The sequence below is a fragment of the Hippocampus bargibanti genome, linkage group LG12 (genome assembly GCF_051943395.1).
Source record: "Hippocampus bargibanti isolate YZ-2025 linkage group LG12, ASM5194339v1, whole genome shotgun sequence".
NCBI classification, from domain to species: Eukaryota; Metazoa; Chordata; class Actinopteri; order Syngnathiformes; family Syngnathidae; genus Hippocampus; species Hippocampus bargibanti.
The window spans coordinates 16789421-16805000 of record NC_142745.1 but is presented as its reverse complement, the minus strand read 5'-3'; the positions used below and the strand labels follow the sequence as shown (position 1 = coordinate 16805000).

The following is a 15580-nucleotide window of genomic DNA, read 5'->3' as shown; positions in this document are numbered from 1 at the left end:
TTATTATTATTTATTATTAAAAACTAATAACACGAAATAAAGAAACAAATAAAGAAAGAAAAAAAGAAAGAAAGAAAGAAAGAAAGAAAGAAAGAAAGAAAGAAAGAAAGAAAGAAAGAAAGAAAGAAAGAAAGAAAGAAAGAAAGAAAGAAAAAGAAATGGGCAAACAAATAACAAAATGAATACACAGATAAATAACAAAATGAATACACAAGTAAATACACAGACAAACACATGAATAAATAAATAAATAAATAAATAAATAAATAAATAAATAAATACATATGATGGCAGTGCAGGGGCACCCACAGCCGCTCCTCTCTCCACCGAGGGAAATACATTTCATCTGTGCTGTATATTGCACGTTTAGCAATAAAGTTGACATGAAGAAAAAAAGCAGTGTCTCGAAAAATACGTACGGCATGAAATTTTAGATGAATTAAAAACTGCATACCTACTTCTGAAGTAGTAGTTGGTTTTACTTCAGCAGCCATGATTTCATCTGCAATACAAAACTGAACCCTCGTGTTACCTAGAGGTGTCTAGTCGGATATAATGTAATCTGGTGTAGTTCAATGAACAAAAAACAATTATAGGGTTAGGGTTATACACAATAATACAATAAATAGATGAATAACCGAACCGACCAGTTGGCTTCCACTAACGTCTTAACAAAACAGAAAGTGGTTTGACACCAGGAAGAGTAGACGGAACCTTTGTGGAATTTGGTCGGATCGATTTCACAACACCACCTCCAATTTTGCAGTATCCTTTTTTCAGACCGGTGTAAATGGAAACCACCTTGCTCGTGTGATTTGCTATTTCCTCGCTTATAAACTTCGCTACGATTACTTTTATTCTGTTTCAACTGAGCCGAATTGACAGCCAAAGTCAAATTTGACGCCACGATAACAATGACGTCAACGTTAAAATTCTGAAGTTGTGTTTTAATTGCGGTTCGCATGCAAATTGGTGCTTTTACGATGGTAGATTCCATAGAAATAGATAGGTTTAGAAGTGGCGTAGAGACGAGGTTGATGGCAAACCCGGAAGTGACGGCACGAGTTGTAGCGTCCATAGTAACGTGGCTTGGGTTGGCATAGAAATAGGATAGTTTTGAGCGTATTTCGGTCTATTTAACGTATGGATGCTGTAAAAAGGAACAGCAGTTGGGGGCCGCAATGTTTCGCTTACGGATGCTTCAACTACAAGCTGAAAAACAAAGGAATTTCGTTCTTCAAGTGAGTGAAAATGAAATTTCTATAAAAAGAAAAAAAATTAATTCGTTTTGCGATGTTTTAGCGACTAATTTTCGTCCTGTTTTCGATCTTCGACGGTGTATAAGTACGTTCTAGCTGTTCTTCATTAGTATGACATTGAATTGGCTCTGCCTCCTCAAGCATGTAACTAATTCGACACTAAATTTGAACTGCAGGGGTGTGCGTTTCACTAAACATTGCTAACTTAGCAATATTGCTAATATATTGCTAAGTTCATTGTTAATGCTAAAAACGTGTCTCACTAAACATCATTTAGCAATATTGTTAACGCTTAGCAATATTGCTAAATAGCAAAGTTTAGTGAAACGCGCCCCAGGTTAGCCGACTCTGCTCATACAACATACTAATAATTACTTCTTGATCTTTTTGATCCGTTGTAGATTTCACACATATATACACTATACACAGTGTTACCTAATCCTCTACAATTTCTGATTTAGTCCAATTCCGATCACCAATTATGATCATTCTTTATGAATGTTATTTTTTTCACGTTTGAAGATTGGTTACAATCACACTCAAAAGACAATTATACTATGTATTTGAATTTTCAATCTTAAAGAGCTGTCATTTCTATTATTCATAACATTTTTAGACTCTGAATAAATATACATCAATAGTGGTGTATTTAATTGCAATTGTATGTTTTGGATTATAAAAAAATTATAATCCAAAGCATATCTGATCTTGAAAGTTGAGGTTTTTGGACTTGTCCGACTTCACATCGCGCCGAAAGACGACGTGAGAGTGAAGTAGTTGTCTTCTAAAACATATTTAGCCACAAAGTATTAGAATTTCGTCGAATACCGGGAGAAAATCGACGAAAAACGAGCAAAAATTATTCATATGGTACGGAACTGTGTCAGAGGCTACAACTTGGCACGTCACCAGTGACGTCACAACCTGGTGACCGCGGGCGCAATGCTATTGCCTCCTTTGGGCACTTCTAAACCTATCTATTTCTATGGTATGGTAGATTCGCCTCACATCATCAACGGCGACGTCAGGTGACACGAATGCCCCCACAATCCTGCTGTATCTGTATCATTAATCTAAAATCATAAAACGGGTGGTGGACAAAATAACAGGGCTGTCATTCGTTTGTGGTCCTGAAGGTGGCCGTGTTTGCCAAAAGTTGTCTCAGGGTTTGTGTCAATCAACGTATCACTTACCGTCATTCTATTGAAATATTTTTGGATATTTTTATTGTCGTTTACCTTTGCCAAATTCACAACTGAAGTCACGTTTGGCTCGGTGACGGTGATGCACGCCCAACATCTTCATCAAATAAATGGAGCGCTCAGGAGTTAAAACATAGCTTTTCCCATCATTTGGCTGAGTTTGTATCTCAAGGGTGCAGGTATAAAACCTGATTTACCAGTCATTTTTGAACTACTACTTCGCTTGTCTGCAGCCAGACAAGTTGGTTTCACATCTTACGTAGTGTCACTGAACGCATCTCTATTTACAAAAAAATACTCTGGAGCAGTTGAGGAAGGAGAACACACGATTGACTGGAGTACGTCTTCATTCCAACTGCTAACAAGTGGATCTGACTCAAACATAGAACATGCAGTGAAATACTGTAACATAAACCCGCCCCCTCCTGTGCACCGGCTGGGTGAGATGCCTGGTTGTCGTGCCTGCCTAACACAAGCGATACATTTATTTATTTATTTATTTATTTATTTATTTATTTATTTATTATTTATTTATTTATTTATTTATTTATTTATTTATTTTATTTATTTACCTATTTTTGTATTTATTCAATCAGTCTTTCTTTCTTTCTTTCTTTCTTTCTTTCTTTCTTTCTTTCTTTCTTTCTTTCTTTCTTTCTTTCTTTCTTTCTTTCTTTCTTTATATTAATCAAAGCAGTGTGGCATGCAGAAGTTCATAACGGCCTTGGTCATTATTAATCGTGGTGTTTAAAAGAGCCTTTACAATGCATCTGAAATGACTCACCAAATTTCTCCCTCTCTCTCACACGCACACGCACGCACACACACACACACACACACACACACACACACACACACACACACACACACACACACACACACACACACACACACACACACACACACACACACACACACACTACAGTGTGGAGCTTATTTGCCAGACATCTTTTTGAACTGAAATTCTGCATATTTCACTGTTTCCTGGGCGCTGTTGAGATCTTCAGCGCTTTCGCGATGCATTTGGGAGAATAAAGAGTCGAGATGGTCCTCTTGTTTAGATCATACAAGTAGGATATTTATTTGCCGGAGCATATAGAGCAGCCGGTGCGCTCATCGTCGTACGAGAAGTCCAAAACATATACACAAACTGGCTTTTATCGCTGTCAAGTCACGTGATGTCGCGTCGTGGCTGGGTTGCCAGATCAGCTCAGTATTACAGCATTACATAAAATGAGGATACAATCTAACTTTCTCAACACCCGCACTTATACTCAGTTTGCTGTAATGTAAACCAAGATACATATAACAATGTGACCTCTGTCTTACACATTTCCGCTTCCAAAAACAATGGGTGTAAACTCTCAAATACAATTGTTTTTGCATATTGGTAGTCATCAATAATGAAATCACCGTCCCATATGATTTTGATCACCTTGTCACTTCTCGACTCTTTGGCATACATACAATAATCACCTGGGTTTTGCTTATACTCATTATCGGTTAAATAATCATGTAAGACCTTGTTCCCGTTTCGCCCAGATTGTTTGAAACCGTAAAGTGATTTTTCTAGTTTGTAAACTAGACCGTCATCCCTTTCTTCATTTTCCTGAGTTGCTTTTTGAAGCACCACTCTTATACCTGTTTGATTGGCTGTTGGTGAAAACGTCTCTCCATATTCTATGTTTTCCACCTGGCTCTTGCCCTTTGCTACAAATCGTGCTTTGTATTTATCTCTACCATCTACATCACGTTTGATAGCATATACCCATTTACCCCCCACTGTTTTCTTGCCCACTGGTAGGGTTGTTTCAGGAAATGTGTTGTCATTTAATGACGTAATTTCCTCATCCATGGCTTTTGCCCATTCTTGAGAATAATTTGATCTCATTGCCTCTGCATATGTTTGCGGAACACCATGTGTGCCCCATCGTTATCGCTATACTCAATCACAAAATCATCAAAGTGACTAGGTTTCTTTCTTTCCCTAGTAGGATACCTTCTATTTTCAGGTTCATCATTTGTGTCACTTTGTCGTGTGAGTTTATGTTCATTTGGCCTAATCTCTGTGACTGCACTTTCGTGTGCATCCCTGTCTTGTATACAAGACTCTTGGGCTCTCTTATTAGGCTTCTGAAAGACCTCACTAGTCTTCAGCCTTAATCTCATGCCATAATATGTGCTTTCATCTGTTTCATTTATCTGTGTCTCTTTCTCAATATGTAAATAGTACAACTTTCCACACACATGTATACCATATTTTGTCCCACCTTTTGTAATCAGTGAATTTTTACCTTCTTTAAATATGACTGTTGCCCCGTTGGTGGTTGCCTTCTTTACAGACAAAATGTCTTGGGGGTATGAAGGAATGTATAAAGCTTCTCTCAGTGTTGCTTTATGTCTTTGTCTTTTGATGTCAATCAAAGAGACCTCAGCATCTCCCCTTTTATGTGCGACTCCGCTGCATTGTGTGCCGTCCGCCAGCTCCACGCGGTGTCTTTCCGGTCTGAACGTGCTGTCGAAATTCTTGAACATGGTCACGTCGGTGATGATATGCGAAGTGGCTCCCGTGTCCACCATCAATCCTCTGTCTCGGATGTCGCAACCCAACTGCTCCCTGGATCTGGACTCGCCGTCCTTCATCTTGAGCGCGTTGTCGATGTCGCCATCTTCTGACAATGTACTGGTGTCATCTCGTCTGTACTTGTCCTTATGTCTGCACGTTGCGTCTTTATGTGTCTTTCTTTTGCAATGACTACACCATGTCTTCTGTCGACATTCTCTTGCTTTGTGGCCTTTGATCCCACACTTGAAACACACTATGCCTGTGTCATCACTGTGCTGGTCACGGGTGTTGGTATTGGTGGTTTGTCGTCCACTCCGACCCTGTGTCTTCATCACACTGTCCCCTGACTCGGTGTTCATTTTCTCAGTTGCTTCGTCTTGAAATCTGCAAACTTGATTTCATCATTTGAATGCGCTACATGGATTGCAAATGGCTTGAAACTTGCTTGTCGTCCTTTTAATACCATGGCAACAAGTAGTCCATCTCCCAAAGTTTCTCCCGCATTTCGCTGTGATGGCGGTTTCGGCTTTGATGACACTTTGAAAACACTTTCATCGTTCCTCTTTTGAAGCGACGTGAGCGTGGTGTACAGATTTATTATCCGTGGTTTTCCTTTCCCGCATAATATTCTCTCAATATCTTCAAATACTTTCTTCCATCATCAGGTGCATCTCTCATTATTAATGAGAGGCTCTTGTCATCAAGCATATTTATCAATTCGGCGTACGCATCTGCATTTATCTCTGCATCCGTAACCATTTCGGAACTCGTCGCCGGCTTGCTTAGCACGGTCTTCTTTAGTCCCAATAAATGAAAATGTCCGAGCATTTTTGTTTACCATATCTCGTACTTATCTTCATCTCCGTCGAATGCCAGTCGAAGGTGCCTGCTTGCCCTTCCTTCATCCATCTTGACCGCTGTTTAGCCGGTTAGCGATAGCCTCGTTTGCTCACCGCTCTTTCAAGTCTGGATACACTTCTGGCTTCACTTTATCTCCCAAACGTCTCCTGGGCCCATAACATGTTGAGATCTTCAGCGCTTTCGCGATGCATTTGGGAGATAAAGAGTCGAGATGGTCCTCTTGTTTAGATCATACAAGTAGGATATTTATTTGCCGGAGCATATAGAGCAGCCGGTGCGCTCATCGTCGTACGAGAAGTCCAAAACATATACACAAACTGGCTTTTATCGCTGTCAAGTCACGTGATGTCGCGTCGTGGCTGGATTGCCAGATCAGCTGAGTATTACAGCATTACATAAAATGAGGATACAATCTAACTTTCTCAACAGGCGCGATATTGGAAGAAAAATAGTCGGACGTGAAATCATTAGTTGAGACTGATCGCTGCTCGCTACAACACCACCAAATACACAAATAAATAAACAAATGGATACACAAAGACACAAACAAACAAGCACACATACGTACGTACCTACCTACCTACCTACCTACATACATACGTACATACCAGTGACGTGCGGTGAGGTTCATGGCTGGTGAGGCACTGACGTCATCAATGACGTCACCGCTCGTCTCTACTTGAACAGTAAATGCGAAAATTCAGCGATTTTGAAAAAAAATCCTAAAACGGTGAAGTTAAATGGACAAGAACTTTAAAGTACAAATCACTAAATACATCTAACTGTTTAATTTATTTTTTCATTTGATATTTCCATGACAGCTTTCCACTGACTGCACGTCACTGGTACACATAAATGATACTGAAAACCCGGGGGCGCTTTGCTCATCCACAGCTTCAATGGCGCACTGCAGCGACAGCAGCTGCGTGGAGGTCTCTCGCAGTAAAAAGCGGGTCACAAACTGGCCCAGGACACTGGAGTTCTGGTACTCCTGAAAATGGATTGACATAATTAAGCCACATGTCATTGTTCAGGCACAAAATTGATTTTTTTTAAGTGGAATATTAAGAAAACCAATGTTCTTCAGTTAGGTGACTTCTCTTGCGAATAGACTTACCTCTTTAGTTTTATACATGGCCTTTAAAATGGCCACGTTGGGCTTCTCTAGAGATGACAGGACGTTCAGGTATTCCCTGATGTGCTGAGAAAAATAGTTTATGCACAGGAAAGAAGTGTCATCGCATGCACCTGCGTTAAAAAATACACTTGACGGATATATACGTTGATCGCGGTCAACGGCTGAATTACTTGGAGTTGAATTGCTCGAACTCATCATGCGTTGACATCAAAATTGATTGGCTGCTATGCCCGTTCAATTAAAAAATCGGCGGTTTCAATCTTAGTGCTCCTGATACTTTTAAGACTACGCCTTATTTTTATCTGACTTTTTCCAAGCCAGCCCTCTACACACACATGCACCCACACACGACATCACACAATTAGTAACCAACCTGCTAGCTTGTCAGTGCTCTACCCTGTGCAGCAAGCACAGGGTAGAGCAGGAAAGGAGACCAGTCACTGTCAGAAGTTACCGTACTTTCTGGTGTTTAAGGTACATCGAAAAGCTTTGATTTTCCTGAGAAGATGACCCTGCCGCTTATACGCAGGTGCGGCTTATATGTGAAGTGAACCACAACAGGTCATGTAACGACTGTCAGCAGCCACGACTCCATTCCCCCTCGAGAAGAAGTTGTGTGTAACCCCAACCTCTACTGTAGCGCCTTATAATGTGGTGTTCCTTATATTTGGAAAACTTTTACATATTTCTACATTATATTTGGAAAACCTTTGTCATTCATTGAAGGTGCGCTCAAAATCAAACTCACTTATTCTGCCGACCGCCGATGGAGTCGAAAAGCTCCTGCAGCTGCGCCGTAGTCAGAACACCATCGGCAAAGTAAGCGTTGAACTCTTCAAACGACAGCTTACCATCGTCTAGGGAACAGAAAATAATACATCAAAACATCAGGGAGACCGTTTCTGTCCCATTCGTAGCATCGCCATTCCTAGATTTACTATTTTAAATTTTGTTAATCACCCAAGAACGTATCATTGCTCTGCTTCCGTCATTCGTGTGTATTTTACCATTAAATGACAGCCTTCCGTTGTTTTGACTGCCATTAGCAATTTCTACAACAAAGAGCTCCCAATTAGCCCCAAATGGTGAATCTGGCATGCTGTGGCAGAGCCAATTTTTCAGTGCAAACAAAAAAAAAGTAAATAGCTTGAATGTCATCTAAAAAGAAGATTTCCTTGCCGGCCAACAATTTGCATCTGACACACGAATGCTCATTTTAAAACCATTTGCGGGGGAGAGTGAGTCATTCATTTTTAATAAAGTGATGTGGTTAAAAAAAATACTGTTCTGATACAGAGTTGGAAAAAGACGGCAGGGGTCGCTAATTTGGAATTTGCGAAACATATCCATTTCGTTTCACGACGCCATAGTGCTCATTACGGCTTTTATTTCATCGAGACGAATGGGCCGAGCACACTCGGAATGCTAAGAGAGAATTTGGTGCGAGTGGTCATCAGGATAAAAAATATATATATAAAAAAAAACACCCAAAAAATTAAGCTTCTCATTGTTCGTCGCTGCAATCAATTACAAGTGAGACTTCAGATGACCCTCACAGACTCCAGAGACCGGAAGATCAGTCAAGCTGCACCCCCCCCCCCCCCCCTATCAACGGGACGGAAATGGACGCCATCCATTGCAGTGCAGCAGGCCACAGCAGCCCTAAGGCACAGCGACATTGTGGGACACGTTCAGCTAGGAAGAGGGGGGGTTTGGCCTTACAAACAAACCTTCTTGGCGTAAGGCTTCAACATCGGAAAGAAGGAAAATGGTGATAGCAGAGGTGCGCCGCCAAGAGGAAGCTGAAAGAACTGCACGGGCTGTCTCTCTTGACAAGCACGGACAATGGATGAGGTGGGAAGGCCTGGAGAAGAGAAGGCTCAGCTGGAAGGATCTCTGGGAAATGGAGGCAAGCAACATCAGCTTCATCATCAGAGCTATCAATGACGTGCTCCCATCTCCAAAAAACCTCCACCAATGGTATGGCGAAGATCCAACCTGTGACCTCTGTCGAACTCCAGGAACTCTCAAACACATCCTGACCGGTTGTAAGACCAGCCTCACACAAGGCCGCTACACCTGGAGGCACAACCAGGTCCTGAAGAGTTTGGCAGTTGTCCTTGAGAGCAAGAGGAATACCATCAACTCCTTGCCAATGAGAGCCACCACGCCCAGCACAGCACCATTGACTTTCATCCGAGAGGGACAGAAAAAGCCCAACCATCCTACTGCTAAACCAGAAGTTGGACAGCTATCTGGGGCCCGCGATTGGGAGATGCGGGTTGACATTGGCCAGCAATTCGTTTTCCCAGCGGAGATTGCAGCCACCACCCTCAGACCAGACTTGGTGCTCTGGTCCCCTTCACTCAAGGCTGTCTACATCGCAGAACTCACAGTCCCGTGGGAAAACTCTGTTGAAGAGGCCTATGAGCGCAAGAAGCTGCGCTCCACAGAACTCGCAGTGGATGCGCAACAGCGGGGATGGAAAACCAAGGTATATCCAATTGAAGCTGGATGCAGAGGGTTTGTGGCTTCCTCCACCATCAGGCTGCTAAAAGACCTGGGTATCCATGGACAGGCTCTGCGGCACACAGTTAGGTCACTCTCTGAAACTTCAGAAAGAAGCAGCCACTGGATCTGGATGAAGAGGAAGGACCCTTGTTGGGCTCATAGGTCAGCAACCTAAGACCCCCACCCCCACCAGCTTCTGAACATCTGATTGGGCATGGAACACAAGCGCAGGCGTGATCAACCTGTCGCTGGCCACCATCGATGAGGGTGTCTAGTGATTAAAAGGCCGAAACACCCAATGATTCTTTGGCACACTACTGACGATGTGTCCCAAATTCACAACCTCCCATCCCTGAGGCACAGCTCCAACATCACGTCCAGTGGTTCTTGATTCTCTTCTCTCTATCTCATCTCTCTCTCTCTCTCTCTCTCTCTCTCTCTCTCTCTCTCTCTCTCTCTCTCTCTCTCTCTCTCTCTCTCTCTCTCTCTCTCTCTCTCTCTCTCTCTCTCTCTCTCTCTCTATCTCTTTATCTCTTTATTGCAGATCGAGCAGAAGGAGATCATCGAGAAACATGAACGAGGTGTGCGTTTGTGTGACTTTGCGTCCCACTACCAGGATGCTAAATCGACCATTGCAATGTGTGACTAAGGGTGTTTCTATGTTGTCTAAGCAACGGTCTCAGACAATAGAAGAGGTTGAAAAACTTCTGTTGATTTAGATTCACGAAAAGCAGCTAGCAGGGGACCGTGTGAGTGAGGGTATTATCGCCGAGAAAACACGGCAACTTCTCTCAGATATCATCAAGAGGCAACTAAATCAACGACCATCACAAAGGTAAATAAAATGACTTTATTATACAGAACCGTTTTTTCTTTCATTACAATACAATAGCATATTTATAAAATAAGGTATATTTTGTAGAAATGTGTGGTATTTAATAGAAAATTATGTTTTATGGGGACCTGGGAACTGATTATTCTCCTTTTTAATAATTTCTTATGGGAAACAAACACTCTGGGAACTAATTAAGTTCGTAAGCTGAGGTATCACTGTAAATACATCATGAATGATCAGAATTTTTTTGAATCACTTTTCAGCTAGCTGCAGTCCAGCAGCAGCAAAGCCTTTCAACGTAGCATCATCAAAATGCTGCAGGACACAGAGATTGTGTCTACAATGTTGCTTCCAGGTGAGGAAATACAAACATGTTTGTGGTGTGAGGTCGTCACTGTATCCCATGTGTCTTGTTTGCCTGATTAAATCAGATAAATTGAAAATAGCCAAACTGACGCGAAAAGAGATGTTTCAAAACAAAATGAATGCCTCATATGTGTTTTTGGGTATGTGTTTTTGAAGCTTTTTTCCATGGGTCTATTCGAAACCGGCTGCAGTGGCAAAAAATGTATTTCTGAATACAAGGAAACTACTCAAAATTATGATTGAAGTGACCTAGAAACAGCAACAATGAAGAAATAAACCAATTTATTGTGGGAGTGAATGTCAGATTTTTTCTTTCTTGCAGTTTCCTGGTGGATTATGACAAACAACTGAGTGTCACATCCGCTGCCTACAACGCTGTCATTTGGGAGCCAGGGTATCAAAATTCATTTTCCCACAAGGCCACCCACGCACACACACACACACACACACACACACACACACAAAGAGGAGAATACATGTACTGTACTTGCATCCATGTGTTTGAAGGCCGTCACCATCCTGCCTGCTCCGCGTGTTTGTTGTCATTCCATGTGCTCATTATTTTGCTGTGAGATGCTACAGAATATACATACATGCAGTATAATAGGGTACTAGTTGGTTGTCAAAGACGTTTAACTTCCAAACATGCACGATAAAAATAGATTTTTCATGCAATATGCACTACTGTATCCTGTATCAATCCGTGCATTATATCGGAGAAACCAGGGATTGTGATTTTAGAAATTTGTTTCAAACGACTATAACTACAGAAAACACCGAATGATTGCCTGTATATGTGTATGTGTGTGTGAGGAGTTTGTGAGCTAAAACATTCGTAAAAATGCAAGGTAGTCACGCTCATCTCCAATTCTCTGATCGCTTTTCATTGTTTAGACAAGAAATACGGAGACTGATATACATGCACATTAAATGACATTATTTTTTAATCACTTTCAATTTCTGAATACGTACAATACTATCTCCAAATCTTTTCTGGGTAAAGCCATGGGATGTCGCGGTGTTTCGAGATGCAACACCACCATCTTGTGGACAAGTTGTGAATGTGCACCCTCAATACAAAATGACCACCGAAAGCATTCACACAAATAATCATAAAAATAGCAGAAACATATTTTTCTGTACGCCGTCATTTTAGCAGCTCAAATGTTTGTATGTTGCATAACTAAGGCTGTAGTGGGCCTGAGGTCGTGGGAGAGGACCAAGACGAGTCTTCAAAGCATGCCCCCTCCCTGCTCGCTAGCAAGCAAGTTACTGTATTTGACAAATAGAACGATTTAAATATTCTTGATTTTCAAAAATGCTATTTATTGATTTGTTATTCTTTTTTTCACCTAACATACGTACAAATTGATTGAATTAATCAGCAAGCATTCGAATAATTTATACATTAGCTATGATAATGCGGCCACAAGATGGCGGAACAGCAACATTTGCAAAAGGCTTGCTCCTGCAACGTGTTCATTTCTCACAGATGGAACAAAAAAAATCAAATTTATGTACACAAAAACTAACGCAGCTAAGCATGTCTTTAATTAAATTAAATAATTTCAATACTACGTTTCATACATGAAAGTGGACCAAGTGTGTATTATGTTGTTTGGTAGTGTTGGTTTGAAATCATGTTTTGTCCCCCCACGTTTTGATGACATCCAAGAGGTAAAACATTCAAGCAGTGTTTTTTGTTTGTTGATTCGACCCATAAAGGAGCTGATGATGAGCATAACAAAGTACCGCCTGGCAGGTGTAAAGAGGACAGGCCATCAGATGTATACTTAACAATTCTTTCCTCTTTTCCGTGGGAATGAAGCGGAGGCTCTGGAAAATGTATTGCTTGGGTTGTAAAAACACCCCACCCCCACGCCAACAACCCCCCCCCCCCCCAAAAAAAAAAAAAAAAAAAAAAAAAGGGGAAAATTTGGGGGTGAGGGAAACCGGAGCTGTGGCCTGCGGATGAACCCATCGGGGTCTATGCTTGCCGGGGTCATTCCAAGTTCAGGTCTTTCCCTCGCTGATTCTGCGAGAGCGGAGGAGCTGTCCATGTCTGAAGGGGCCTGCTCTTGACGGCCTCCAGCCCCTGCTGCCAGCCCCCCCTGGGGGCCCTGAAATACAAACCCATTTCCAGCAGGAGTTCTATGCAGTGCGTGAGGAGTGCGCGGGTGGTGGGAGCCATTTAGGTACCCACAGGTCATTTGGAGGCTATCCCAGTAGCCTTCGGTCAATAGACGCCATCTACCAGTTGCTAGCAAATTGCAGGCTCACAGAGACGAACTACCATCCACACCTCGGGATACTTTAGACCAGGGGTGGGCAAACTTTTTGACTCGCATTGGGTTCTAAAATTTGACAGAGGGGCCGGGCCAGGAGCATTTAGAGGGAGTGTTTGGGCCGGAAATACTAAGCCTAAAGCATTAAAGGACAACCGACGCCTTCCGACAAGTTATGTCCATAATTTATAAAATCACTTCAAATGACTTTGACTGAGCGTATTTTACAAAGATTCCACAGCATATAGCTATAGTTTACGTTCTAAGACTTGCGCTGAATATTCACTAAGTCTTGTTTTCGAGTTGATGACGATCCCCATGTGACGTCACGTTTGGACTGCCCCTGACTGAGAAAGCGAACCACAATGCATTTTGGGTACTTTGTTTGGTCTGAAAACTTCGTGTTGATGGCGAAATTAGAAGGAAAACACATAAATAACGCCATGGTGAATCGTTGTGTGTTGCACCAAGACAACTATTTGATATTCGCTGACACAAATTCCCAGCTGACAAATCAGCCCATTTCCAACGGAGCTTGGGCGCAATCTTCTGCATTTTCTGGGTGCTACATTGCTGTCATTGGCGGCTCGAATTGATATGGGAGGACTCCTTGAATCAATTGCAAACATTTATGCTTTCCTCTTCAGAACTATTTGAATCATATTCATAACTGGATGAGTAACAAGAAAACATCTTCTCCGAATCTGAAGCCATTGTTTTGATTCTCGAGCAAGGCAAGACGTCATGGCGTGACGTCACGAACAAAGGGGTGGGACCTTCTGAAACTGGCCATTTCCAGATTCATTTTGAAGTCATTTTTATTGGCGTTTTTCATTTAACTAAAAATATCAGCCTGCCTGTTTTGGGTATTATAGACGCTATAAAACGTTTTTATAATGTCAGTGGGAAACACGAAAAAATGGTGCTGGTTGTCCTTTAAATGTAGTGTGTACAAACCTCATAGCACAGTAAGAACCCAATTTATTAACTTTCTTTCAAATGTGAAAAATATCCCTGATCAGTTAATAAATTTGTCTCAAGGAATATGGCGTTTACATACTATTTCGCAGATACTTGGAGGAGGAAATGGAAATAGATTAAAATAACATATGCACTGTGATTCATCAAGATTGCGTCTGTTTTTAATAAGTTTTCATTGGAGGGGCAAAGTTAAAGAAATCAACATTTATTGAAAAATGGAATCACTTTCAACATTCAAAACATTATTCCACAACGAAATATTCAAGCTCAATAATACCTACTTGTGTTAAATTCCGTCAAATCATAGATGGTTTGTCCTGACCGCGCGCTCAACAAACTCCTCACTGACGCCCTCGCCTTCACGCGCAAACAATACACGTGTACCGTCGCCGAGCACACAGACATAGGCAACCTGCAGTGAAATTTGCATACTCGGCACGGCAGCCAATCAGAAGCCTGCTTCTTTCTTCCGGACTTTCGCAAGCGTTATAAAGTCGTCCAATTGCATAAAATTTTCCAAAATAGATGCACAGATCCTCAGCCCAGAAGAAAGATTCAAAAGAAGCTAACAACATATGTGACGCTACAAAACGTAAATTTACATTAAACCGTGACTGTAAAATGTACGTGAGACTCATGAAAGGGGCTGAGTGGCTCGTAGGAAGCAATCCAAACGTTGCATTGTGCACCACAATGACAATCGACTACTGCAGCAAAATCTAGCCATGCACATTCCCCGTAAATTATGCAAGGTAGCATTTGTAGTAGGTACATTCTTGATTTAAAAGAAAACGTTATACTTTGTGACAATGTTTTTTAATGTGATTAGTTGTCTCATTGTGCTTCAGGTTGTGAAAGATGGGGCAGGCAACTTTTCAGTTATCTGCCCTGTTGTCCGCTAACTTTTTGTCATGAGTTTCAGACGCTGTTTTTACTATAATTTGGGCAGGTTCGGCGGGCCGGATTAAAAAGCCTAACGGGCCGTATGTGGCCCGCGGGCCGTAGTTTGCCCATGCCTGCTTTAGACTGTTCATGAATTGGAGGAAACCGGAGTACCCGGAGAAAAATAAAGCCGGCTCGGCGAGAACATGCAATTTCCACACAAAAAGTTGATGGAACCTACGGCTGCTGCACCGTGAGGTCGTGACGCGAACCACTGGTCCACGAGGCCGCCATGTTGAATTTAGTTGATTTTATTTTATCAAAGGTGCACACAAAATAAAAACAACTAAAACAATATACATTTTTAAATTGATGAATAATCCATTTGGAAAAAAAATGTAGCTGATTGAGATTATTTCATTTCTTGTAAGCACTTGAAATAAAATAGTGTGCATTTAACAAAAACCTTTACAGTGTACACAAGGACAAGATGTTATGGAAAACTGAAGCTTCATGAAGCATGATTTTGACTAGTTTATATAGCAAGTTCGCTTTAAAGATTGGATTGGTTGCAGTGTACTTTTCACACAAACTTTTAGATTTGAAGCAAGAGTGCTTCATGAAGCTTCATGTTCTAAGCAACAAGTGTCAGTTATGCATTCTACCTCCCGTTCTTTGGCCTGCTTTTGAAAAT

The 15580-nt window shown here is 41.5% G+C and overlaps 2 protein-coding genes across 5 annotated transcripts in view; one reads left to right on the top strand and one right to left on the bottom strand.

Moving 5' to 3' along the window:
• Positions 1–725, bottom strand: part of rbck1 (RanBP-type and C3HC4-type zinc finger containing 1) — a 13915-nt gene extending 13190 nt beyond the window's left edge. The window contains exon 1 of one of the 3 annotated variants that reach the window (XR_016116685.1): positions 455–725. Coding sequence is in view for 1 of the 3 variants with exons in the window: in XM_089010687.1 (XP_088866813.1) it covers positions 455–494 (40 nt within the window). In the remaining 2 variants the exon portion in view is untranslated. The remainder of the gene's footprint in view (positions 1–454) is intronic. The other 2 variants (XM_089010687.1, XM_089010688.1) reach the window with 2 other exon arrangements.
• A 353-nt stretch (positions 726–1078) lies between these two features.
• LOC148890736 (uncharacterized) lies at positions 1079–12263 on the top strand. 2 transcript variants are annotated; one of them, XR_016116733.1, is made up of 3 exons: positions 1079–1241; positions 10636–10727; positions 11061–12263. XR_016116733.1 is itself a non-coding variant. In XM_089011101.1 (3 exons), the coding sequence occupies exon 1, from the start codon at positions 8795–8797 to the stop codon at positions 9710–9712; it is 918 nt and encodes a 305-aa protein (XP_088867227.1). In that variant the 5' UTR covers positions 4877–8794; the 3' UTR covers positions 9713–10372; positions 10636–10727; positions 11061–12263. The 2 variants fall into 2 exon arrangements, 1 of the variants encoding a protein (XP_088867227.1); XM_089011101.1 differs by lacking the exon at positions 1079–1241 and adding an exon at positions 4877–10372.
• The last annotated feature ends 3317 nt before the right edge of the window (positions 12264–15580 follow it).

Coding starts and splice junctions, on each gene's coding strand:
- LOC148890736 (XM_089011101.1), top strand. CDS start 8,795: ATGGTGATAGCAGAGGTGCGCCGCCAAGAGGAAGCTGAAAGAACTGCA.